Here is a 26,468-nt window from a genome sequence, read left to right as displayed (position 1 = left end):
CCCCACAAATACCTGTGAGGATAAAACGTCACCAGTTGAACCATCAATGACTGCAGGATGAGCAGTGGTTAGGACCTAATTGGTTAGGATAACAAATTATAAAGCTATGCATGTTGCAGGTGGCATATTGTCACAGTTAAAGTAGCTTTCTTAACCTAGTTAATGCCTTTAATATCCAAATGTTTTGTCACACAGGCAAATTTGCCCAGTTGAAAGTACCCATGGGTCACAAAAATGTTATTCCTTTCTCACTTAACATGCAAAACATTTGTCTAGTTTTTCATTTTTAACTGATCAAACATACATTAAACATGCAACATTGTAATAAGCAGAAAAAGGAATATTAAATCATTTTAAATCTCAATTATATAAAAAGAAATATTTCAAGCTTGCCTTATTTTAAAGACTTTTATTTGCTGCTCTATAAAAAAAAAAAGCTTAGGCTAAGACCACCAACAAAAACAGTATGGAGGTCTTTCTTCAAAAAAGGCTTGTTTAAGAGCCAGGTTTAGTGAAAGGCTCATTCAAAACTATTTGGAGAAAAAAGCTGCAGGATGTTTGGAAGTTCTACTTTCTATGAAATTCAAATAAAAACAAAACATGTAATAAAAAAAGGCAGTTGTTATTTCATAAGATTAAGCTGGTGGTCCAGATTTGTACCATGTTTTAATTGTGACTGGGGGACCCACAACATTATTCAATGGCGCTGATAAAAGCTGATGTTCAGAAACTACAGTTAGGACATTTGTAATGAGAATCAACAGAAACAAAATGTAGGAAAAGGTAGCAAAAATACCTCTTATACCTCTTATTCTTCAAAAGTGATTAATTATGTTTCTAAAATGAGTTGTCTTAATGTAAAACCTGAGACTGACTGAAAAGAGTAGGAACAAAAACTGAAAGGAGACCAGTTGGCAAATTACTCCTGCAAACTGCATAACTTTGCAAAACCCTTCACAATAATAAAAGTACACACATTCCAGTCATTTTTTTCTTTTCAGTTTTGATATATGTAATTAAATCTGATAGAAATAACAGTTAACCTCTCATCCTAATTCATGCTGTTAAACTAGCTTATGAAACATTGTTTATTTTTCTGCGTAGAATCTAGCAACTGTCTGGCTCCGAGGGAAAACTTGGGGGCACCTCGAAACCAGAGCCAAACTCTCACGCTCGCAATCTTCCCTGCAGCATTCAGCCTGCGACACAGATATTTCCTGAGGAAGGGCAAGAAATTCAACACGCGATCTGTCTCTCCCAGATTTTGTCTCTCTTCCTCCTACTCTGACTCACTGCTACCTCTGCTGAAAGAAGAACTGAGCAACTTTAAAATGGGAGGGGAAGGCTATGAAGAAACACTGAAAGAAATGTTTGTTTGTTTTAAGCAATGTTAAACTAAAAGAGCCCAAGATTATGTGTCAGCCAGGCTTAATTTAACAAGCTTAATGTTGCTCCTTAAGAGTATGAACTAAGCTTGAACTTTGACAAACTGTCACCTTACAAATATAAACTTCAATATATTTATGTGAAAGATCAACTTGAAGTATTGGGCAATTGTGAAGAGGAAGGAAAATAATGCATCTGACATACATTTGTACTCAGTCTCCTTTGGAAGAGATGTATGGAGATCTGTAGCTAAAGTGCAAGAATCTCTTGACAACACAACTATTACCACTCCACCCCACAAATCTGGCCTTTATGGCAGAATGATAAAAGGAAATGCATTGTTGAAAGAAAGCCAAAAGACACATCGGCATTTTTTCGACACAGCAAAAATGTGGAACGAGGGGCTCTTGTTATGTGTGGCTTGAAAACAAATAAAGCACATCAGCCTGAACACACCATAGAATGTGCAGTAACCTTCCCTTTATTTTCTAGTTTGTCATAAAATAAAATAACATTTATGGTTACTGTAGCTTACCTGAAATGTTCAGAGAAGGAGTCTGGCTGAAGATGCTCTTTAGGAAGGTTTCTAGGCAGGTTGCGGACAAAGTTAGCGTAGCATCCACCTGGTTCATACAACTTGGCATTCTCACTCAGGGCCTGGAAGTGGGTTGGGAGTGACACTGTCTGCACCTGCTGCATCTGAAACCAGTTCACTGACACCTATTAAAAAAGAAACACACAAAGACGGTCGGCATTTTACAAAATATTAATATTTTTAATCACTGCATGGGAAGCAAATAAAACTTATTGAACAGAATGGATGAACTGATAGAAAAATTTGGGTTAATACAAATATTTGATATTTATGTTGCTGCCATGGCTGATAACCAATATGTACCAATATTTTATTTATTACATATACTTTACAAATCTTTCAACAGGAGATCATGTTGCTTGTGGAGACAATTCAAGCACTTAGCATGCTAAGGTAAGTGAATCTTCATCAGTGCTGACTGAAAATCTACGTAGAGTAGGAAGAGATTTAGTAATGTTATTAGTTGTTACTGTCACTGTCACATGACCAAATAAATGCCACAAGACAAACCCCCTCACCTTCAGAAACAAATGGCAAAAAGATGGAAATAAGTATCGGTTGTTAATATTGACTTAGTTTAATTTATCTAATCGATACTGATATGTTAGTCCCAATATATTAGGCATCCCTTAACAGTCCAGCTAATTTCTCATCTGGAAAGAATGAATTGATCTCTCTTACAGCTTTGAGTGTGAGGTCACACTGGAAGATCATCTCTCGGATCTGTGTGAGGATTGTGCTCTTGGTATTGGCCAGATCCATCCGTTTGACGCCTGCGTCAGCCCTGCAGCTTTGGAAATGGTACTGGGCTTCCTCAGCCTGCTCAAAAACAATAGACAATGGTTTATGGAAGTTGCTCATCCCAAACAGGTGCCACTACAATCCCCCCGTGTTGTAACCCTTGCAAACCTTCTGCATAGCCTCTTCCTCAAGCTTTCTCTTCTTCTCCAACTGTTTGTTGCCAGTGCTAGACTGCTCCTCCTGGGAGCGGTTTGTAGACGACTGGGCTTTTCTGTACTCCTCTTTCCTCTGGTCGTTCAAAGCTCGTGCCTTACGCAAGGTTGTGTCAACCTCTTGCTGCCAAAGCCAGAAGATTTTGCCGCGTTACTTGATTTATTGTGACAATGTACGCACCAGTTACCATAGAAACAATCAGGCATGCCCTTTTCAATTTTTAGCCCAGCATGTAAAGAGGCACTGTAAGAAACTAACATTAATACATTTCGATATGAAAACAATGAAATAAACATTAATAGAGCAAAACGTATATAAGCATAAAAGCTTGAGGAACATCACAGATTCTACAAACCAACTGCTTCTGTTCTTCTGCAGTCGCATGGTATAATTCTAAGAATAGCTTAGCAGAGCAGTTTGCTAAAAGAAAAGTTTGCTTTTCTTTGCTTTCCTAAGTATGTTTCAAGTGTCTGTGCAGAGACTTTCAACAAACCATTTTCTTTTGCTCTCTCTGCCACTGTTCCTTAATGTCCTTCCTCAACTTGTCCAGTTCATTCTTGCGAGCCTGAAGAGGCTTGAAAGTAAACAGAGAAAACAACAGCGTGGAGTTACTGAAAGAGCATTTTATAAGAAGTTTCGTCTCTGGATAATTAGGCAGTTCAAGGGTTTCAAATCAAAATGAATTTCACTGTAAACTTAAAAGCTTTCAAGCCATTTTGAGTCATCAAAATAAAAACAGAGAGAAACTAACAAATTAATTGATGTTTATGTGCTGTTACATCATTACACTGAGTATGAAAGATGATTCAAATGGATGATAGCGCAATCATAAAGATGCTTTCAAAGTTTTGTTTTGGCAACATGAATTAGCAGATCCAAATGCAAAGGCTACAGAGCAATTTTTTTAACATAAAGATGAACATTTACCTGAATAAATTTATTGCTTTGGAGAGCCAACGCTGTCTGAAGGAGCAGCTGGTTGTATTCAATCTCGTTCTTGAATGTGGAAACATAGATGTCACTTAGAGGCATGTAGTCCTGTAGGAAACAGGGAGAAAGCAACGTTTTCATGTGTTTTTGATTCCCTCTGTTCTATAACTGTATGGGACACCAATTCAGCAACAGACCAATGCCTCGAATAAGGTCTTAAGTTTGTTACCTGCTGACTGGCGAGCGTCGTTGCAGACTCAGCCATTTTGGCATAGCTTTTGGCATACTCAATATCTGACAGAAAAGATCAGCAAAGTGTAAGGCTGCGATCAATGAACTGTACACAGCAAATATTATTTATTATATTTCTTCAGATTTTACAGGAAATCAAGAGTGCCAAGAAATTGTTCCTCTCTTGTTGAAGAGGAACAATTTAACAAACATTTTCTCGATGGAAAATTAACAATTTGAAATAAAAGTGAACTGAAGAACTGATCTTCCAAGTCTGAACTCTTCCATCAGCTCAACGTCCGAATTCAGCAGTTTAATGCAGCAGTTCATGTTTTATGCAGCGAGGCACTTTTTAACTTTTCTTCCACAAACATTTTAGGACCAACAATCATAATTTTGTTTTTCTGTTACATCCGTTGTTTATATTCATCAAAAGCAGCGTCATGCATGTCTCACCCATGGCCAGCCGTTTCTCCATACACCCCAGGAGGTCTTTAATGTACTTTGACAAGGCCTTTGCATAGAGTAGAGCGGACTCGACCCCACTCTCATTCTTCTGCAGAGCCAAGTCGACCTCTTCTTCTTTTGACAGCGACACCTCTGGGCCTGTGGAACCAGGAGAAGAAGCAGACATCACATATGTGGTGTGACTAGAATGTCCCAAAGCTGAATGTTCGTATCTCACTTCCACTTTCCAGCATATGTATGCATGTGTGTGTGCGCGTGTGTGTGTGTGTATGTGTAGGGGGGAGGTAGATTAAAAAAAAAACAGAACAAAATCAGTGAAGTTCACAAGTTGGGAGGGTATGAAAGTACCAGGAACACTTCGACACAGTCTGGTAGCATTATGTTCCTTTTATGTGTCAGAATAGACAGCCCTCTCAGCCGCTGGCCACACAGTATTACTCTTCAACAGGCATTGAAATGAGCAACTAGTGTGGAAAGAGCTGCAGAAATAACAGGGGCTGAAGTCGAGGTTTAAGGCGGGTCTACCTCAGGCATTCAAGACTCAGAAAACTAAATTACTCAGCTACAACTGACATTTCAGACTGCCCTGAGCTATAAAGCAATAATTACATGCTTTGTAAAAGAGCCATTAATACCCCTCACATTTCAGGTCAAAGGTGTTTCACACAAACATAGCTCAAAGATAAATAAGTGATTGCGAGGCTAACTTACCAACGAGATCCCTGCTCCCCGGAACGTAGCCCTCAGGATCCACAGAGAGGTTGTCAAAAGACTGTGAAAAAGAGGTTTGAGATTAGAAGGAAGAGGAAGTGCACACATACAATCAAAGTCACACATCAGTAGTAGCTGGGGGTTTCAACACTCCAATTAAGTCCAAAAAAAACAAGGTCTTGAGGCTTTTTAAATAGAGGCGGGGTGAAATTGCTGCCATTAGTGTGCCTTTTGAGAACTTTCATGTTTCAAAACAAAAATTAGTCTAACAAGAGGTCTGAAAGGTGGAAAATAGACAGGTGGTGTCTCACCCTGCTCCTTCTGGTCTGGGGGATCCCCAACCCTGAGCTGCTGTCCTCATCTCCCATAAGGAAGTCAGAAACTCTGCGACGCAAACATGGAAAAGATGAGAGATTGAATAGTCCATCAACCAACAAGCTCCTACCTTTTCAGATTCTATTTAACTGGGGGGGGAAAAAAAAAAAACATTGGCGTTGAACCACAGTACTCACACATTGCCAAATGTGAATGCCAAAGTGTCAATGGATGTGTGTATCTCGCTGAATATAGCCTGCTTGTTTTCTGAATTCACTTCCTTGAAGTTAATGCCTGGGGAGAGAGGTAAAAGTGAGCGAGAACTTCAACGATAAAAAAGATCTGAATCATAAAACAGCTTTCCTGACCTTCCCCATTTAAAAATGTGAGCTCTCTGTGGTTAGCTGATGAGATTTTAACACATTTAAAAAAATAACGATAAAAACACAAGTGGGGAAATTCAGACAACGCAGGAAGAAATAAAACATTTTAGCCTTCTTTCACGTCAAATATTCAATTTTAATGACTAAATGTTAACTGTCAGACGTTCTGGGCTAAACTTTACAAAAAATAAAGTCAAGCCCAAAATTAATCAAATGCATTGCAGATGGTACTGTTACACTCCTTCTTACTGGAAGTGATGCTAACATTCAAGCCAGAGTCCCAACATCACTGTGGTGGGAGCTAAAGATTAGGGTGATGGCGAGAAGGCCATCCACACTCAAAAAGTTTTAGCTCATCACAAAGACGAATCAACAAAATAAAAGCACATACAAAAAGCTTCATAAGAAGCAGCAATCATAAGAATTATCTGAATGCCATAATGTAAATTATTTTCAACATTCAAAACAGTTCTCTACATCCACATTTAAAAAAAAGTCGTTACAGACAGACTTTTTTGTAATACTTCTTTGTTTCATCATGTTTTACAAGATGCCAGTCTCCTCTTCTTATCAGGAACAAGCTGCTAGGTGACAAAACATCTAAAGCTAAAGCTGCCAGGGTTATAAACAATTTTGGGTTTAACAGGATTTTCTACAGAAACATTTCAGCCAATCTTTAAAGCGGCTACAACACATCGTCAGTGTGCTCCTTTACCATTTTGTATTTGTACCATTTTCATTAGTAAGTTTCTTAGGTATGAAAAGAAGCCGTCTGCCTATGAAATTATTAGTTTGATCAAACCAGTGAAGAAGCAAACGAACATGGAGCAGACGCCAGGAGAAAAGGAAGGCTCAATGCATTACAGTAAAGTTTCTCCGTTTTTCTCTTCTAAGCTTTCAGCTCCTGTTTGTTCAGGACGATGTTGGCAGGCTTTTGGATGGCTAAGAATAAAGGTAGACTTTTTCATAATCAGGGGAACAGAGACTAATGTTTACAGTTATTAAAGTTACCCATTCCAAAAGGGTGAAATGTCAATTTCCTAATCACTTTGTTTGTTTTACAGTGACTCCTCTTTGCATTTGCTTCTAACATAACTAATGACTGTTTAGGGCAGGAATGCCAGAAAACATGTTTAATCTCTGCTTTCACAAAGAGTAATTGGAATTGGCTCAAATCTATTACTGGTTCTTCTCCAATAACCCCCATAAGCCATACTAAAGAAGTTAGCTTCTGTCAGAGCTACTAAGCATTTACATACATTCAGCAGTTTTAAAGAACATGACAAAAAAAGCATAGCATATACAAACTAAAGAAGAAGAAATGTGTGAAGTCTGTATGTCATCCTACCAATTCAAGCACCCCTTTTTAAAAAGCCCCAACGGTCGTCAAGGTGGAAAATTCAAGGAATATTCAGAAACAATCCCAAATTTCCCCTCCTTTGGTAAAAAGTGATCGAGTCCGTCGGTCCATCATACATGCTGCTCATACTCAAAAAACTGCAGCTTTTTAAAAGCTGCTGTTGACAGAGTCCCCGCCATTCACACTGACATTCTCCGTGAACTTGTGCACCAGCCTTTCTTCACACCAACCATTATGCCCAGGAAGATGACAGTTGCAGTGAGCAATCAGAGGAATCGAAGACACAGTGAGTGAAATCCAACTAAGCAGAGTACTTCCTGTCTGCCCCGCAACAGGAAACACTCGCACAGCTTGAATTCAGTGACATGTAAAAACTACAGACAGGCGTGACAGCTCTTACCTCTTCATTCCCCCACCCGGTATTGTTGTTTTGCAAATGGAACCAGAAAAATGCAGCAATTTGAATACGTAGCAGGGAACTTTCAATTTCCAGAGTGCTCTCAAGCTGTTGTTTCTCCATTTTTATCTTGATTGGAGCAAATTCAGTCCATGTCAGTAACGGACGGGTGATTAAAAATCCGAGAGGTCACGGAATCCCGGGCAAGAACGGCGCCACATTCCAGGGAGACTCTTGAGGCCACCAGAAGAGAGGAGGCGCGGTGCGAGCCTCCCTGTTGTGCACCTCCCCGTCTCTGAATGCTAACACACAGCTCTGCACTGGCTTCTTCCTCAGGACATCCTGTGGGTCTCTAACAATGATTCCAGACCTCTGCCTCCCTTGTCACAGCTGAAATTTGGAAACTGCATCATTCAAATATACAGCCTATTGTTTTGTTGGTTTTTTTTCATGATTGACTGTAAACTAGGACATGAGCATTAATAAGATTACTCAAATTCTTGGATATACCCAACTTTATCGCTGACCTGTCTGCGTTGTATTTTGGTCGCCATGATGCCGTTTGTTCACACAGTTGCTCTGCATTTTATTACGGACGTCAAAGTTAGGTGGAGTTAGTACAAAAGCACGTGCAACACTCTTAGACTTTTATTTTGGGAAATAGATTTAAAAATACTAATTATACCACAACTTTACTATTATTTATCTTGAATTGTTCAATAACATAAAACCCCAACGAAAATATACTTAAGTCTGTTTGTAATGTTACAAAATGCTGAAAAAGTAAGAGGCATCAATAAGCCTGTCGTAATAAGCAATTAATCGCATAAGAAATCAAATGAGCTTGATCATGTCCATTTTGATGATCAATATTTTTAGAAGAGCAATTTTACAGAGACATCGTGTGTGTGGTTTTTATTTCTTTATTGTTTTATTTTGGGGGTTTTCGTCATGTTTTATTTTGGATATTTAGAATATCTTTCTGCTCCAGTGTTAAGAGTTCTTTACAAAAATAAAGCTTATTGGTCTTTGAGAGGGCGAACTTGCATTTATACACATTATCCATATTGTACTTCTGTGAAAATGGTCTCAAAAAAAAAAAAAAACATCACAACAATTTCTGGGACAATTTATTGTCCAGCAAAATTTGCTGGGTATAAATATTTTCGCTGCGTCTTCTTTTTGCAATATGTTAACCACTTCTAAGACTGTGAGCTAACTAAGACTTAAATGTATAAAATAATTACTGTTATTCTTAAAGAAGCTAGGATTAATCTAGAATACACTGCACATGAAAAACACCAGGAAAAAAAAAAAAAACAATCAGCTCTGCACATGTTTTTTGGTTGACAGGAGAATTAAAAAAACTAGGAAAGAAAGGAAGTTCAAGCTTTTATTGGAATGTCCTGGACTTTTTCCTGATTTGCACCCGGTGAGACAAAAAAGCAACACAGCAGCTTCTATCTGGAGTAAAAACTGCGCCAGTCCACTGTTAATTACAATCGCATTGTTCCTGAGTTATCACAGTCTGCATAAAGTGTTAAATAAAAATAAATAAATACAAGGAAAACAGCTGGAGTGGACACTATTTCATCTGAAACTAGTTAGACAACCATGTGTGTGGAGAAGGAGGAGCCACCATGGCAGCCATACAAATGCCCCAGGTATCATGTGCAGGCTTCAAAGAGCAACACAGGTGAGAAGACGACACGCTGAACACAGAGAGGGGCACAAGGCCGGTTATCATCTAAACCATGGAGTCTTCCTCTGTCATGTCTCACTGATTCATCCGTCTTTTGAATGCTCCTTCACCGGCTCTTTGTCGCTGTCAGTTTGGTCATGCTTTTATGTGTTATGCTTGGCTATGAGGGCTGTCCATTTGAGGAGTCAGTTAATGCAAGGCACCCCCTTGTGGACAGTTAGACTCGAAAGGAGCAAGAAAACTGAAGCAAACAGCAGCACACACCATAGCTTTCTGTGATGTATACATTATTTTTTTTGTCAACATGGTTCACGTATATTTTTATCCAGTTTTAGGGAACAGAAAATATTTTGACAACATTTAGTTTAATGTCTTTTAGTTTATGTAATAAAAGTGTAATAAAATAAAGATGTGTTCTCATTTTAAAAAAGAATAAGACGTAATGTTAAAAAAAGAACTTGAGACAATTATTTCTGTGTACTTTTTAAGTAAGTTAGTCAACGATCTTTAGCCTTATTGGAAATCTTTTGTTTTCTTTTTGCATTCTGAAAACTGTCAACACCTATCTGAAAAGGCAAGAGAATGCAGACGAGCATTCTTGAGGACTAAGTCACACTTCAGAGACAGGACAGGTGACCAGACAGTGAAATACCTCACAGCTTAGCAAAAGCGAAGAAAAGACAGAAAATGGACAGGCCCTGAAAAGAGGCCTCTGGAGATGTTGAAATAAGGAATGAAAATTACAGCCTTGCTGCCTCCGCTGATCCCGAGTGCAAGTCTGGGGAGGAATTTGTCTGTTGGTCACATCTCCAGCAGATGAGCAGACTTTTTGAGTTCATTGACAAGAAATGGGGACGCATCTGCTGCTTCAGGAATCCAAAGTCTATTGTTGCCATTTTCCCAGTGCCATATCTGCAGCACATCTTTAACAAACACAAGGAAAGCAATCCTTGTCTGAACTGTTGCCCTTCGGTGAACCCTCACTTTGAATGACTGATCAAGCGATATGTTTCATGCCAAGATCGTCAGATAACATTAGAATTGGGCTTGGGTGCATTGGCATGTCCATCTGCCAGAGGAAAAAATAAATAAATTAGTCACCTTTGACTTTTGCAATGACAGTGCCAGCAGCTCCGAGGATGTCTGCCGAGTTCAGGGTCCGGTGTTTGCCGATGACGGTCTTGAGAACACGGAGCAGCTCTGCCAAGCGCTCCTGCACCAACTCCGGAAGACCCTCCAGGTTGTCTGGGGCCAACAGAAATAGAAAAATAAACCTAGTTGCACAATTCTGGGATTGAATCACGGTAATCAAAATTCTGAACTAATGTCACACAGTAAAGTCACAAACATGCCAGGGTTTAATTAATTTTCCAAAGCCAAATGCTATATTTCACAATCACTTAGTCATTTGGCAACCTTGATGCCTTATCGTCAAATTCTTCTCCGGGTAAAAGATACAGTACATGCTCTGCTGTTATTTATCTGAGCCTCAAGCAACAAAAATGGAAGGAGATCGTTGTGGTTAGGAGACAAACACAGATGTATGCAAGTGCTGGTGATGTCACATGTTTTTTTTTTCCCCTTGACACCATTTACAACGGAAATATTGTATTGTTTGCAGGTAGAGCTGTGTCAGCTATGGTTAGGAAATTCATGAACTTAAAAAGGAGAGCATTTGAAAAAAAAAAGTGATCAGATGCTTTTCTGCACTATTTGCATTAGACAGCTCAAAATCAAGTCAAACTCATTGTAAACTTGGTTGTAAACTGACACATGTGGTAGCAATTAAACAGTTCCATGTGTCTATTTGAAGATAAAAAAGAAGTAGAAACAAGTGAAAAAGCTGCACGCCAAGTAGAAGATCTTGCAAGATTTCTTTAGCGCCAGTGAGGTTACACAAGATGACAGCGGAGAAGAAGAATGTATAAAATGTGTCTAGATTAGGCCTCTCTCCACTTTTTCAACCATATCGCATTCTGTCAGTCCCTCTGCTATGAAAGGCATCTGTTTCTTGCGGAACCAAATGCAGCAGCGAGAAGGAAAACCCCCGTTTAAAGGAGAACTTGTGTAACTATCCTGGCTCTCTACGTGGTGCTTATTCTCTACATGACAATAAAGCTTTCAGAGCAAAATAAAAGCCGAGATGAGTAATGCAAGAAACACCAAAAAAAAAAAAAAAAAGCAGATGCGAAAAGCAAGGCAAAAATGTAAAATGTTTGATTAAGCTTCATCAGCAGAGGCGGTGTAGAAGCTGGCACCAGACATTAGGTGAGTTCATGTCTAACTTACTGCTTTGGAATAAGCGGGGGCAGAAAAGTCATCTGTTCTTTGTCAAGGCTACCCAAGCGAGCAGCAGGGCGAGACGAGAGGCAGAATTTATGGGAGTGCTAAAAGGATTTGCCGAGGGAGTTACAAGGCGAAGGTTTGGTGTGTGTGTGTGTGTGTTACCCTTTCTGCTCCTTTTCCTTACATACACACTAATTCAGCATTCTGGCGTAAAACATACATAATTTCCAGCAAAGACATAAAACTAGCATGATGTGATTACTTTTGTAGAAAAGACCAATAATATGAAAACAATAATAAATGCAGATTTAGAAAGATCCAACCTTCCTGGGTAGTTATAAAGGAAAATGTCTTTTAAATTGTGTTTCACTCCTTCTTTGTCCTCAGATGAGAGCGAGTGACACCTCAGCACCGTCTTTGAAGTTTGCTTCCCTATAGACACGGATAATGGATGTTCAATAAATGTCCTCCCATTCCTTTCAACCCCCTCCCCTCCAGCCGTGATCAACAAGGCTTTAGTGCTTAGCTCTCAGGCTTTTGAGGATTCTCCTATCAAAGATTTGTGTGGGTTAGTGATTAGCATATAAGAGCCAGTGCTAATCAAATGCACACCTGAGAGTTAGCACTTAGCATGAAACCAGAGGGGCATGACTGACTGTGCTGCTGTGGGATTACAGAAGTGATGGCTATTTGGATCACTCATTTCCTTTTTTACGAAACAGGAATTTAATTAGATGAATCTACCTTCCTTTGTTTACAGTCACCCACTGTCAAACGCAGCAGAACACAGAGCAGATAACCGCTGTGATGAAACAAATAAACAGCAGCCAAACCTTAGAGTGAAAGGTAAACCCACCAATACTGACCTTCTGCAAACAAAGACCAGGCATGTGCCAATTAGAGTAAAGCCTCAAACATCTATTAAAGTAACAACATGCACCAGGCGTCAGGGAACTGATAAGCCCCAACTCCTTCCGTATTTTAGAAAATAATTAAATGTGAAATTTTTATAAAACAGCAACGACGAGCTTCATTACCTAAAACGGTAATGAAGCTTCCCAGACATGCAAGGCTCACACATCGTCATACATGTGCGAGTCGAGTTGTCTGTGTTTTCCACACGAAGGCTGTGGTCAGTGGTTCTGCTACAACATGTCATCAAGAGGTGCAGTGGAAATTTTACAGGTTTAGTGTGGGAGGTGGTCCATTGTTCCAGCAGCGATAACAGAGCTGAGGCGTATTGTTTAAAGGAAGACCCCCTGCCAAAGCCAGCGCAGCCCAAATCTGCCTGCTGCTTTTGGAGCAGCAGGCACATCAGTTGCAGCCACGTTTCATGATGCATCTTAACCATTAATTTGCTACAAGAACAAGATGTTCTTTACTCACCGTTTTATATGTTTACTTAACTAAATGAGAAAGTATTAACATCAAATGATTTTTTTTACAAAATTTACAGTGCCTTGAAGAAGTATTAATGCCCCTTTTTAACTTTTCCACATTTTGTCATGGTACAACAACAATCTTCAATGAATTTTATGGAGTTTTTATTAGGGTTGTCAAAGTTAACGTTTTAATTGCGCGCTTACTGAAATTCCTGGTAAACTGTTATTTTGGTAAAGTGTGATTAACGCACAGGGTTCTGTACTTTTTGGATCTCGCCTCGTTTGAAGATTATTTTATTTCAGCCGTTTCTTTATGGGACTGATCTCCCGTTTATTAAAAACGTCATCTCTAAAAACAGCTCCACTCTTTTTCCGCCTCTCCTCCTAATCGATGCTGTCTGACAATGCCACTCTCAGCCAACAGGCAGAGAAACAGGAACAACCTTGGACTTATTTTATTGTTGTAGACAAAAACATGTAGTTCAACATTTTTTTTACTACAAGCTGTTATTCACTACTGAAGCAAACATGCATAAACAATGAACAGTTACATCTGTCCGGATTCAAAAAGTGTTTTACTTTGAGCAGCAAAGTCATAGTCTGTTAATCTAAAATAAAATGTAACTTAATGTAAAGAAATCTGCAGAATTTTAGGATTGTTGGCTTTAATAAGCTCCTCAAAGTGAATCTTCCTCATGAAAACCACACTTTTCATTACTACATGACCAGTTGCCTCTAAAGTCAAGCCTTTGTATTGTTTCAGGGGTTTGCATTTAACAAAGACAGCATGTGGAAAGAGTACAAAAACAGTTCTTAGAATGATATGCAAATATTAACTAGCTGTCAGCTATTAGAGCTCAGCTTAAATTTTATGGTTAAAAAACCCCGTTAAGTCACTATTTTTACGTTTTTACCCAGTGTATGTAAATTAATGACATCCAAATTGCTCCTAACAGTTGGGCTGTCAATTTTTTCCACTAATTGAGGAAAAAACTTATTTTACTCTCTGAGAAAAAGGCTCTAGACAAAAACAATTAGACACAGATTAAGGTGGAAGCGGTATTTATGATCTGTCTGGAACCCTTTGAACACAAGAAGATTTATTGGCAGGCCTTAAAACTTTAGAACTTTCCTGACCATGCAAATCAGAACACTAGATCACAACAAAGTGCTTCAAGATCAACAGAAACTTCTCAAACAAGTCATCCAGAACAATCATCTCCGTTGCTACCAATTTGTATCCCCAGTGTGGTGACACACTCTAACATGTCACGACAAGTTACTGCAAAAACACACATCTTACTTCTGACTTAAATGAAATACCATGCAGCATCTCAACCATGTTCCTTTTAAATTATTATTGCCTCTTAAATTACTGTGCGTGGGAGTCCCATTGTGTCCGACGCAGCTCCCTTTGAGTCTGGTGCAGAGAAGAACCAATCTAATCCAAATCTCCAGGCGGCCTAACAGAGGTTACAGCCTCTGCTCGCCCCCACTGATAACAGCAGGCAATCAACTGGCCAGCCTGGACACGCGATCTGCTCCACATGAAACAAGCCTTGGCAGCTCTACTGACACGGTGCCGCTTGGGAAACAGCCCCAGGGCTTTACTGAAAGACCAAGGAGGCATTTGTCTTCCCCCTCCTCCTCTTCCATTTCAGACGGCGTAGGGGTGACACATTGACACCTGAACCACCAGATGATTTCATTTTCTTTCTTTTTTTTCAGATGCATTTCTGTGTACCACATTCCAAACTAGTGACGCACAACTTGCTGTTATCAGTCAACTCATTGCAGCATCATAATGCCCCCTCTAAATGGAAACGATCACTTTCTTTCCATTGCATCAATAAACTACAAAAAAGGTCAACTGGATGGCCACGAGCCTCTTCCCTCACAAACAACACACACGAGCGAGGATTGACGCCACAGATGCGTCTTGCATTTCTGGGCTGCCGGCTACAGGTGGAATTGTTTGGTAAGGATTCCATCTCCCAGCACTAATTTTCCCCTCTGTCCAAACAAACGCTGCATTGCCGGGTGGTTCTCAATCGATCCCATACCTTGTTAGGAGAGAGAGAGAGAGAGCTATAGCATCACACAGGCTGTAAACACCAATCTGAACAGCAACTTGCTTCTAACTATGACTCTGTGTGAGGTCTGTGCTTCAAGGTTAGTCACAAGTTTTAAGGGCTTCTAGACAGGAATAATAATAAAATACCCTCAGAAGTGGGGGGTATGTTTGGTCATCCGTATTTCAATTAAGACATTTTTACTGCAAACGTCAATTTACAGTCCTGTTGCAAGAATGAGGCTTGTTTGTCAGAATGAAAGTACCAATCTTTAAGAAGGTATTAAACTTTTCATTAAGTCCACGTTTCTGTATTAAACATGTGTTTTTATTGGTCTGACTTCATATTCTAAATCAAATGTCATGTTTTACTACCTGTAAAAAGATTATCTTAATAATTAAAATGAAAATCAGTGTTATTAATCCATGTTATGTGAACTGAGTTACTTAATTGAATTAACGTTTCAATAATATTTTAATTTATCAAATATGACTGTGCAAGATCTCCTGGTGAAACAACAGGCCAAATAAATTAGGCTGGCAAGATTTTTTCGTGGTCCGTCATTTTGACTGATGGCATCCAAAACATTACATCATATTCTATTTTTACCAGACAAATTTTATAATCTTACTAATGACATAGGATGTTCTGTTGCATTTAATTCTCTTTTGGTTTAATTAATATTCAATAAGATGAACAGATAATCAAGATCCCATTACACATAACCCAGATGAACACATCTCAATTAATCTACTCCGCTTAAATTATGAACAATTCACCTACTGTGGTCTGAAGATGCAGCCTCCTGGTCCACATCCGGAAAACAAATCTGCGCTAGAGTTTTTAAAAAATCCTATCCGAACTGGACCAAGTTCATATAGGAGCCTTATGCAATTTTAATTAAACTCGACATATTATTTTAATTAAGCTTTTACTGCTTTCTTTTTTGTAGTAACGCTTGAGTAAGCAGTGTTACTTTTCCTTTTTATAGCTTTTCTTTAACATGTTCCAGCTAAACTGCCTACTCCTCGATTTAGACTACGAACAGATTAACACAACATAGAACTCTCTTAAATTTTCTCTGTTCCGTTTGTGCTGCTATACTGGAGACTGGATTAAAAGCACCACTTCAGCAGCAAGTAGTCAGGGGTGTAAATCGTAATCTATTAAAATGTTGGACAATCTTCATATTTTTCTGTCATTTAAAAAAAAAAAAAACTTGAATATGGAAAATATTCAACTGCAAAGTGCTTATAATTTCAAAAGTGTATAATTTTCAAAAATGAAGACCTTCAAATCCATCAACATTTTCTGTTACTGTCTATAACGTGGCTTTTGCCATGGTGACAGTCAACAATAATGGCTCCCAATCATTAGCAATCATAGCTTGTATTAATCTGATTGGTGAAACCTGTGGCAAAAAGTGACAAATCACCATGTTTCTTCCACATTTTGTAAACTACTTGAAATTTCCCCAGCTTGCTGCTTTGATCAATCACTGAGGAAATGTGCTGGAGAACTTTTCACATTGCTCTGTTAAAAAAAAACTTTTTTTTGTCTGATTAATAGTTTGTCATAAGACTTGTTAATTAAAAAAAAAGCAAAAGTGCTTTTTAAAGCTGAGCTAAATCTTTGATACTGGTACATTATAGCAGCATCTTTCAGTGAGTGAAACTGAATACATTTTTCAAGCATTTTTAAGACCAATAGGATTTAAATCTAACACCAGCAAGAATTATAAAATATAAATTATTTTGTTAATTTATGATTTAGTTCAATTATTTACTCAAGTCTTAACCAACTTTAACTTTCTATGCAGCATAAAATGAGCTTCATAAAAGTTTCTTGTAACAAATTTTAAACCAATATTTCAAGTCCCTGTTTTCAAGCCAAATCTTATTAAACAAATTATATCCTGAAGAAGGAAAAAAAAACTGTAAAGAGTGTTTGTACACCTCTAAAAAGCTAAAGCTCCTTCCAAAACTTCAACTCTATACCACTGAATGTAACATCCTTCACTAGCAGGAGCCCAAGTGTCAAATACAATCCTCTCCATGACCGAAGTCCTGCATAAAAATCCAGCGTCTTCAACCATAAATTGAAGCTTGGAATACACACCCTCACCACAAGCCTGCACAAAAACATCCTTCAGCATCACACAGGAAAGTTACTGCCCAACAAATCTCTCCCATCTATCCAATAAGTTGTAAACCGTTAAGATATAATGTGCTAGATTTGACTTCTTTTGATTGAAGCTAATACCTGTAAGTGGTCTCTTCTGGAGGATCAGGCAAACTTTATGTAAGAAGATATGACTGATGAGATAAGGCTATTTAAAGCAGTGGTGGCTGAACGGCCAGAGAATCTGGCGTTAAAACGGATTCTCCAATCAGGAAAGGAAATTTAGGCCTTTCCTGATTGATACCAGTTATCAGTTTCTGAATTGGCGATTCCTATTTTGACCAATTTGGATTCTTGACTTTCACCAACAATACACAAAAGTCAAAAATATGCTGTTGGTTCTTTAATACGTGTAGCAGTTCTGAATCCGACCGAAAAAGAATTAAAAGATTTTCCCAATTAGAGCATCAAATCACATGTCCCTACTTTTACATAATTTTTATTAAACTCAAAAATAGTGAATCAAAGTACAAACTTGGCCTGAAAATACAGGAAGTTTTTTTGTATGGATTTTAATAAATAGCTAAACTAAAATTGTCTACATTTCATCTGAAGATATCAGAGTCAATCAAGAAAAAATATGTGCGACTCGATTAATTCATTCTTTTATTAATTAAGCTGCTTGAAATGTTTAAAACTACTATAATGTGATGAATAAATCCTAACATTGCAGGAAAATACACTGAAAAGGTCAGGAGGTGGAGGCAAATTAATTCCTTTTTTTCCCCCCCAAGTGGTTATATAATTGACCACAGAACTCATTTTTAAACAGGAAGTTAAAAAAACTAGCCTCTCCTTAAGACAAAAAATCCCCGAAAACATTTAAAATGTGTTCAACATGCGCCCTAATGTTGGACAGTAACTCAGTTACGTTGTGATACTCTAAAACACAGGACAATGCAGCTTAACTGGAGTTCAGCCAAATCCCATCAGTCATCGTGATGACACCCACAGCTGAACAATGACACACGTTTTTATTTTGTGAGTCAGCAGGACTTGTTCCTCAGTCCAAGACATTCAACACTTCTTCTTACACAGCACTGAACTATGTCCTTTAGAACAGTTCATCTCTGACCAAATGTCCACCCCACATTACAAACTAAATACTGGAAGCTTTTAACTGCTACTTCAGGACTTGCAAGCAATGCACTGAAATATTTGAACTACCCTCATGTGAAACGGTTGTCAGTGTGACGTCTGAAGATTAAAAGAGCTAAACTAATCTCTCTCAAGCAAATATGAAAGTGGTAAGGTAATGTTCTGATTATCATTTCCTCGTGATAAAGAGAAGTTTGGAGTTAAAAACTTCTGCCCACCCAGCAGCGGCGGTCTATACAGGCCGACTCCAATGTACACCACACACTAAAACACATTCCTGCAATTTTTGGGTTCTATAGAAGGCAAACCACAACACTTCTTGGAAAATTTCCACAAGTTCTGGAAAAGAAAATAACATTTCAGGGCTAAATTTAATGCTATTTTTTTATATTTTTTTAAGGGCACAAAAACAAAAGAAAAGTTAAATAGTAAAAACTAACAAAGGATTGAGTGCTTCTTAAACAAAACTATTTAGTTTTCTCCAGAGATTTTTGTGCTGTAGTTTTGTCTTGCATAGACTTCATTCACTTTTGTGCTGTTTTGAGTCTTGCAGGTATTGTGTTATTATTATTTTTTTTAGATTACTTCAACACAGGGGAAAGTTTCCTCCCATTTCGCATGAGTTCAAGGTTCTAAATACTCATTTTGAATTTCAGATTCTGACACAAATATTAATTTATTTTACAGAAAACGTGGCTCATACCTGCAATTAGCCTATTGAAGGCTACAAGCGAGCATTTGTTTAAGAGGAATGCAGAGTATGCAGGAGAGTGGGGGGAAGGGGAAGGGAACGCGGTTCTACTTGTAGACGACTCTTTCTTCATGCCGACGTAAGCCATTGACAGAGCTGTCTTATTCAAATGAAAGGAAACTGGAATGAAAATTTGTGAATGAAGAACTTTTGGCATTTCTCCTACCCATCTCTTTTTAATTCAAGCCCTACAGCACTGTGCAATTAACGCCCTTGCTTTGTGACTTAAATTCTTGCTAACCCAGCCATTGTGGGGACTGCAACCTCTTTAAATAGTTTAAAGCTAAAATAAACTCAAATAAAACATTTAACTTCAATAACTTTTAACAATTGCTCTCTTCAACATGGTTAGACGCATAACTAGATGTGTATTTTTACAAGGTGTGAGATGAAGTTATGTTGCCTTTGTTTTTTTATTAGTAAAGTTCACAGTTTACAATTTTGATCATTTAAAGAACTATGGGAAAGCAACAGACTAGGCTTCAGAAATCAGGGTGCGTCAGAGGGTCATATGGGTGTTTACAGAGGCTAGCAAAACTAATTATACTCCTTGAACTTTTTCCTCATAGCGCTGCATTATAAGCAAGTAAAATCCACTGGGATTTTACTGCACAATCTGTGGTGTTGCAATATTTTTGTGTGCAATTTTTCGATTACAAAATCTTACTGGGATGCAATATTGGGTAGGATGTTATATTTTAAGACTCATGCATTCAAGTTCTGCACATTGACAATATGTTTGCTGAAAAAAAAAAATCTAAGGATTTTAAAGGAGTTTTTTTCAAATGTAGCGAAACATTCAGAAACATCAGCAGAAAAATCAGACGAAGAAAACTATGTTGTTGATAAAATACTCTAGCATCTTTTAAAAGCCTGTCACTATGTTTTCTGCACATTTACTATTATGCTGCCAACATTTTGTGTTTCAGCATACCCAACAGGTAGCCACCAAAACCTCAGAATGCATCTAGAATGCACTGTGGTGTGTATTCCATGATAACACACACTTTTCATGTGACGGACTGACACAATGTAGTGAATAATTATGAAGCAGAAGAAAAATTATACACAGGTTTAAAGCTGTTGGACTTTTGCAATAACAGAACTCATTAAGCATCAACCTTTTACTTGGATTACATTCCTCCACAGTCTTTAGACACCAGCTTATTGTACACAAAGTGACCTGTGGGGGCAGTTGCATAAGACAGGGAACGCCAACATCACAATCAGATCCCTGAAAAAAAAACAAAAAAACCTCAAGTGCAAAACTGTGGTTGTAAATGGCATGAGTCCAGTTAACATAAGCTTACAGTTAACAATGAATCTCCCTGTAGTTTTCCATCAGCCAAACGCAGACTCCTCTCCAGCTGCCTCCAGCTAAAAACTAGCAGGAGCTCTGGGAGACAAAATAAGCATCTTCCAAGCAAAACTTCTAAGTTTGTTTGTTTTTTGGTTGTTGTTTTTTTGTCAGAGACAGAGAGCAAAGTGAAGCACAGAGTCTGAAATCTGGAATGAAACTCTGCAGGGTCTCAAAACAATCTTAATTTCACACAGTACTCCAGTGACAAACCTTTCAGAGAATGAAAATAATAACAAAGCAGCTGTGATGTTATGAGCTTTGCTAAACTCACCACGTTCCTCTCTACCTTGCCTCTGCAATGTTGTTTAACCGCAGCGAGGGGCTGGTTCTGTTAGGTGGTTTTATACTTGAAGCAAACATCATAGGAGACGTGCTGCTAATCACAACACAAAATCTGACAGGGTGAGATCGCGGGCTGCCTGGAACTCAGCTTTGCCATAACGATAATCCCTATTATATATTTTTGATGATGTCTCTCAGGCTTAAATCTAAGGGTTTATTTACAAGAAAATACTTCCGGCGGTGGGTGTGGGGGGATGAAGATTTGAGGATAATAAGAAACAAAAGGCTGAAGCTAAATAAAAGACAATATCCAATTATAGCCAAGTCCTTTCACTGGGTCTGTTCTTCATCTCATTTGTTTACACCTTGGCTTCAGACATGGCGATTTAAAACAGACCTTCAATTGTAACTTTGTCCAGACTTTGGAACCTTCCTGACCCTTCAGACAAAAGCCACATGTCCTCCAACTGCTATGGAATGGGAGCACGAGAACGCACAAGTAAAGATGGACGACCGCTTGAGAAACAGTGAGACCAGCAAAGCTTGAACCATGGAGCCATCACGTTGCAAATTAGAAGCATGCTTATTAAGGATTAGGCAAGGCCTCAATGACACAGGTCCTCTGCAGTTTGGCAGCAACACGTGACAACCTCTGTGTCTGTCTGACGAGGAAGAGCGCATGCACTCCACAATCCAGCTTTAAAAATATACACAGGTGATGACGGGTGTCTGTCTTTAGAGACGAAGGAACCTGCCGGTAATGCTCCATTAGCAGGAAGCAGGAGCCAGACAGACTACTAACCATACCCAGTGTTTACACTGCACAAGACTTCAGGAAATTTAAGACAGGAATGCATAACTCATCGACTACCACTTGATCTGCAGACTAATCTGCTTTTAGATCAGATTTTACTTGTGATAAGTTGCTTCCTGGTCCCAGAATTATTAGCGGTTTACTCGTGTTATACAACTACTGATCGAAAAGTTAATTTACTTTGAAGAACTTCACACATTCTTGATACCATTTAGCAGGAAAAAACTGAAAAATGGTTGCTTACACCAAGAGGAAGTGGCTTACACGACTGCAGTAGCATCACGCAACAGTTACCCAATATTTTGCTTTTCTAAAACGTTGGAAACTGGAAACAAATTCAGTGAAAAGCCACAGTGTAAATGACAGTTTGGGGTCGTGCGGTATGATTTCACCCACCTGCTGAATAAGGGGGTTGTTGTTAACTGAAAGGCGAATACCCCAAATGTTTTGGTGATGGCTCAGAGTAACACTCAGCACGACAGAAGCCAAGGTTCTCACTCCTCCAGCGAGAAGAATGACTAAACAACTCACTCCCTCTGCCCGATATACAGTTTCTGTGGGTATGCATCTTGCAGAGTGGTGGCGTAAGCCCTAATTAGTGGAACATTCCTTATTAATTAAAAAGTATCCAACTCATCAATAATTTTAAACAGCTTGAAATGAAGCCGTTTCATAATGCTGCTTTAGAGCTAAGAAACTACTTTTTTTTTTTTTTTTTAATAGCAACATATAGATATACAGAGACTGACTCATAGTGAAATAAACCTTTTCTTTCCTCCATACAAAGACTTGCCAGCCTCCCACTGGCAGTGTTTATACAACTGTGTGCCATAATATTCATATGTGTGGGTGGAATGTTTGTATGAGTCTGCAAACAAAAAGTTAAGCCATCAAGTAAGCAGGAAAACAAAGAGAAATTGCGTTACCTGTCTCCTATCTACAGTCTGTCTCTTTTGTGCATTTGTGTGCAAGTATTAACGCGTGGGTGAGTGGAGTTGATGACGGCGTAGAAAGTTCTTCGGTGTGTTAAAAGTAAATCTGGAGTCTTGACTGGAGAATCTGGCTGATTGACATTATGGTGAATTGTAACTTTTAGTTGGAGCAATACAAAAACACTCGTCAGTTTTGTTTGAAGCCCTAACAGAGCCATGTATGTGGCTTCTCTTAAAGCAAAGCAGAGATACAACTGGTTCGCTTTTCTGCCCGTCAGTGATCTGGACAAAAACAACTCTGCTTGCAGAGTGTTAGCTCTCTGAAAACACTGAGATTTGAGTTTCCTTTAGAGAAAATGGCCAAAGAAAGCTAACATAACACCTCGTCAATACTTGTACTTGCAGCCAAAGCCAGATACTTACAACGTCTCCATCTGACGTTAAGTCAGGCAAAATATATTTTGCTTTAGGTTAGTTAGGATGACCAGAATTATTTCTATTTGTTAATTGGCATAATAATGAGAACGAATTTTTGGTTTCCCATGCCTCTGAACAATTTGTGAAAATCCAGATGATTATCATATTGTATTCTTAGCTTCTGACAGGTTAACTTACAATATTTATATTAGTTACTGATGTGAATTTTGTTCAATATTGAAATCTGGTATAAATATTTCAGGGTGGCCTACAAACCTGACTTTAGTTTACCTAAATGGCAAATTTAGGTAAACTACTGTGAGCAGTTTGTGAATTGATACCAAAATGTTTCACCAAAGTCATAAAGTTTAAAGACGGTTTTACCAAATACTGAGCAAACACCTCAATTTGAATTATGAAACAAATTGAATTTAGCAGATGTTAATTGTATTAATGCAAACAAGCTTTAACTGGAAATGTTTAGACTGATGTGATGTCACTCAACCAGAAAAATATGTTTTGTGTCACTTTGCACCATGTAAGTAAACATCTGGAGCTGAACATCCATGTTTAAATGCTGGAGTAGCAGTTCAGAAATTCGATGTTACTTTCATAATCTTTGTCATATCATTCTATTAGCAGTAAAACTAACCATTGCTTTTGTGTTTTAAATAAAAAAAGATTAGATGAAGTTATACAATTTTTACTCTTACAGTGAGACATGACAAGTTTGCCAAATAAATTACCCAAATTATGTCACCAAAAACAAAAGCAGGCAACTAACAAAAGAATAAACTTTACTCACACTAATTTCCCCAAACTGTCCCAACGACAGACATAACATTTAAGAAAAAAAAAACAAAAAAAAAAAAAACAGCATGTTCCAACTCTATCAGAGCTCACCTTTGTGCTGGAAAGCATCCTTGAGGTTCAGAAGCACATCAGCGAACCACCTAACGTCATTCACCAGCTGCAGAAAGTAGTCCGAATCCACACCTGGGGCCCCCATGAGGCGGGTTGGCAGGCCCATGTTGCTCAGAGGGTTGGGGTTCTTGGTGTTGCGGCCCATGGTCCAAGTCTTGGTGGATCTGGGCGATACGGATTCTTGGGGTTTGGAGGCAGGTCGTGGAAGCTCCTGGACCTGCTTCGTCCCAGTGCCTCCACCGATGCTGCTGGTGGTGCTGCTACTGCTGCTGCTCTTCCGTAGCATCCCAGCAGTCAGGGCAGCCGCCACCCTTTACAGGTGGCGCAGTCGACCGGCTAGCCCCTGAACTCACCACAGTGCCCTCATCCCTGGACGGCTGAAAGACATAGGAGGAGCTCATGTAAATGAGTTTATGTTAGTGTATATTTAAAGCTGGCCTGAGGCCTAAGTAAATATGGCTGCTGCTTAGAGGCGCCACAACATGAACCCTCAATGAGCCCTTAAATTTGAAGTATATTCTCATCATGTGTGTCAAGAATGGGCAGACTCAAATTCATTCAGACATTTTTGGTTTGATATTCAGATTCAAGAATTGCCTGATGTCTCGCTTGAAATTATACAAATCTATACAAAATATTTATTATTGTATAGATAAGTAGATTTGTAAAAACAGTAATAATTCAATGCTGACAATAAAGTAATTTCCACAGCTTGTATCTAAGTTGGGATCACATCTAATGCACAATGTAAACAAATCTCAACAAGTAATCAGAGGTAGGACAAAACTGTGAAGCAAAAGTAAGAGGACTGCAATTACAGCTCTGCTTGTAAAGCTGTCTTGGTTAGTTTTGAACAACTTGAGAGGCGTTTCTACCCATTCGTCTTTGAAAAAGCTCAAGTCTGATTCAATGAAGAGCGTCTGTGAGCGGCAACTTTCAAGTCTAACCACATGCTTTGATGTAAACTTTTAAACTGTTGCTTGGGCTGCATGTTTAATGTCATTGCAATGCTAGAAGAGGAAACTCCACCCCCAACTGTTTTGCAAGGCCTAGCAGGTTTTCTTCTAATATTGTCCTATATATAGCTCCATCCATTGTCCCAACAAGTAGAACCACCTTTCCCTTCCCTGCTGAAGAAAAGCAGCCCCACATTATGAAGCTGCCACTACCATGTTTCACATAGAGGATGGTGTGTTCTGGGGAAAGACTGTAATAATAAGGCCAACCAATAATGACGTTGACTCTAAAAAAAAAAAAAAAACTAAGACAGACAGAACGACTTATAGGCAAAGCCTGACAGGAAGTTGTGGGGACATTACAGTTTCCGTTCTCCACCGGCAAGCTGACTGCAGGCTGTGCAAAACAGAGCTGTTCTTTAATCATATAGCACCACTGCAATACCTGTGCATTTAAATTGTGAACAGAGTGTGCAAACTCTGGACAGGCACATTTCAAATTAAAACAGTTTTTTCACAGAACAGAAAAAACTGTTTAATATAAGATCATTTTAATTTCAAGATAATCCTTATTTTTTATCTCTACTTTATTTAGTTATCCTCCACACATAGCTTTGTGTATGTATGTGCAACTTCTTTCACTTCACAATTTTCAAATCTGAATTAGTTTTACAAGGAACTGTATTTACCAAACAACATAATCTGGTTGAAGTGACTGTAAAACAGAACTGATTCTGCCATGCAATCAATTTTGAGTAATAGTCTCTATAAGGTTTATTGTCCAAATATTTAAGCACAGTGTGGATAATCAAATTCCGCTTCAGGCCCCAAAAAACTTTGGACCGGCCCTGAGTATTGCACCGTAAACTATTTAAATCGATGTACAACTTCAGATTTATATACGTTACGCTAATAAAACTGTTAATATTTATTTGCGTGTAAGACCTACCTTTTTAATAAGTCATCTTATTTACACCAGTTTCTACGTAGTTTCATTTAGCAAATCCAACCGTTAGAAGACGTTTCGCTATAACTAACCAACGTTAGTAACATAAAATGACATAAGCAATCATATTTTTTTTAACAAACATAGGCTCTCACTCAATGAAATTAAGCAACAAGTTAAGTCACCAAGCGAAGCAAACAAACGTAGCTTACAAACAATAATACTTCAGCTTTTCATTTTTCGCCGACTGAAGTGATGCTGCTTACCGCCTGGAAAACAGCCTGACCGGGTCAGAAACTGCTTTGCTGGCACAGTTAACTGCGCCTTTTTAAAACTCACCTGCCAGGCAGTTTGGAAACATAGTAGTAAGAAAAGTATCAAAACAATGTCTTAAATCTTCTCCAAAGCAGTGAAAACCATGGGATGTTCCGTTAGGCAAACATAAATCCTCACAAAGGCAGAACGTTCGTGAAAACCAACTGTACATCGACAAGAAGCAGACTATCGGTAACTCTGGAGTCAATCGTAGTTTACTAGTCTAGTTGTCACGTGACGGATGACTTGCCTTCTCATTGGTTAAATTCTCTCTTCTCTGGTGCATTCAGGTGCCTACGGAGATTTTTAAGTCAAAGGTA

General features: G+C 38.6%; 1 protein-coding gene across 2 annotated transcripts in view; it reads right to left on the bottom strand.

Annotated features, from left to right (window-relative positions):
• LOC103146341 (rho GTPase-activating protein 29-like) overlaps positions 1–26,376 on the bottom strand; it is a 34,484-nt gene extending 8,108 nt beyond the window's left edge. The window contains exons 1-13 of one of the 2 annotated variants that reach the window (XM_007564209.2): positions 26,173–26,376; positions 23,911–24,308; positions 10,534–10,677; positions 5,788–5,884; positions 5,587–5,659; positions 5,276–5,336; positions 4,553–4,702; positions 4,095–4,159; positions 3,863–3,973; positions 3,429–3,509; positions 2,891–3,058; positions 2,663–2,800; positions 1,922–2,106 (exon numbers count right to left, since the gene is read on the bottom strand). In XM_007564209.2, coding sequence (XP_007564271.1) covers positions 1,922–2,106; positions 2,663–2,800; positions 2,891–3,058; positions 3,429–3,509; positions 3,863–3,973; positions 4,095–4,159; positions 4,553–4,702; positions 5,276–5,336; positions 5,587–5,659; positions 5,788–5,884; positions 10,534–10,677; positions 23,911–24,217 — 1,580 coding nt within the window. In that variant the 5' untranslated portion in view covers positions 24,218–24,308; positions 26,173–26,376. Of the gene's footprint in view, positions 1–1,921; positions 2,107–2,662; positions 2,801–2,890; positions 3,059–3,428; positions 3,510–3,862; positions 3,974–4,094; positions 4,160–4,552; positions 4,703–5,275; positions 5,337–5,586; positions 5,660–5,787; positions 5,885–7,733; positions 7,994–10,533; positions 10,678–23,910; positions 24,309–26,172 lie in introns of those variants that run through there. The other variant, XM_016677477.1, reaches the window with a different exon arrangement.
• Positions 26,377–26,468: the final 92 nt, after the last annotated feature.

The sequence above is a fragment of the Poecilia formosa genome, unplaced genomic scaffold, assembly GCF_000485575.1.
Source record: "Poecilia formosa unplaced genomic scaffold, Poecilia_formosa-5.1.2 Scaffold156, whole genome shotgun sequence".
NCBI classification, from domain to species: domain Eukaryota; kingdom Metazoa; phylum Chordata; class Actinopteri; order Cyprinodontiformes; family Poeciliidae; genus Poecilia; species Poecilia formosa.
Note: the sequence above shows the minus strand (reverse complement) of the source record. Positions and strands in the feature narration are given on the sequence as shown.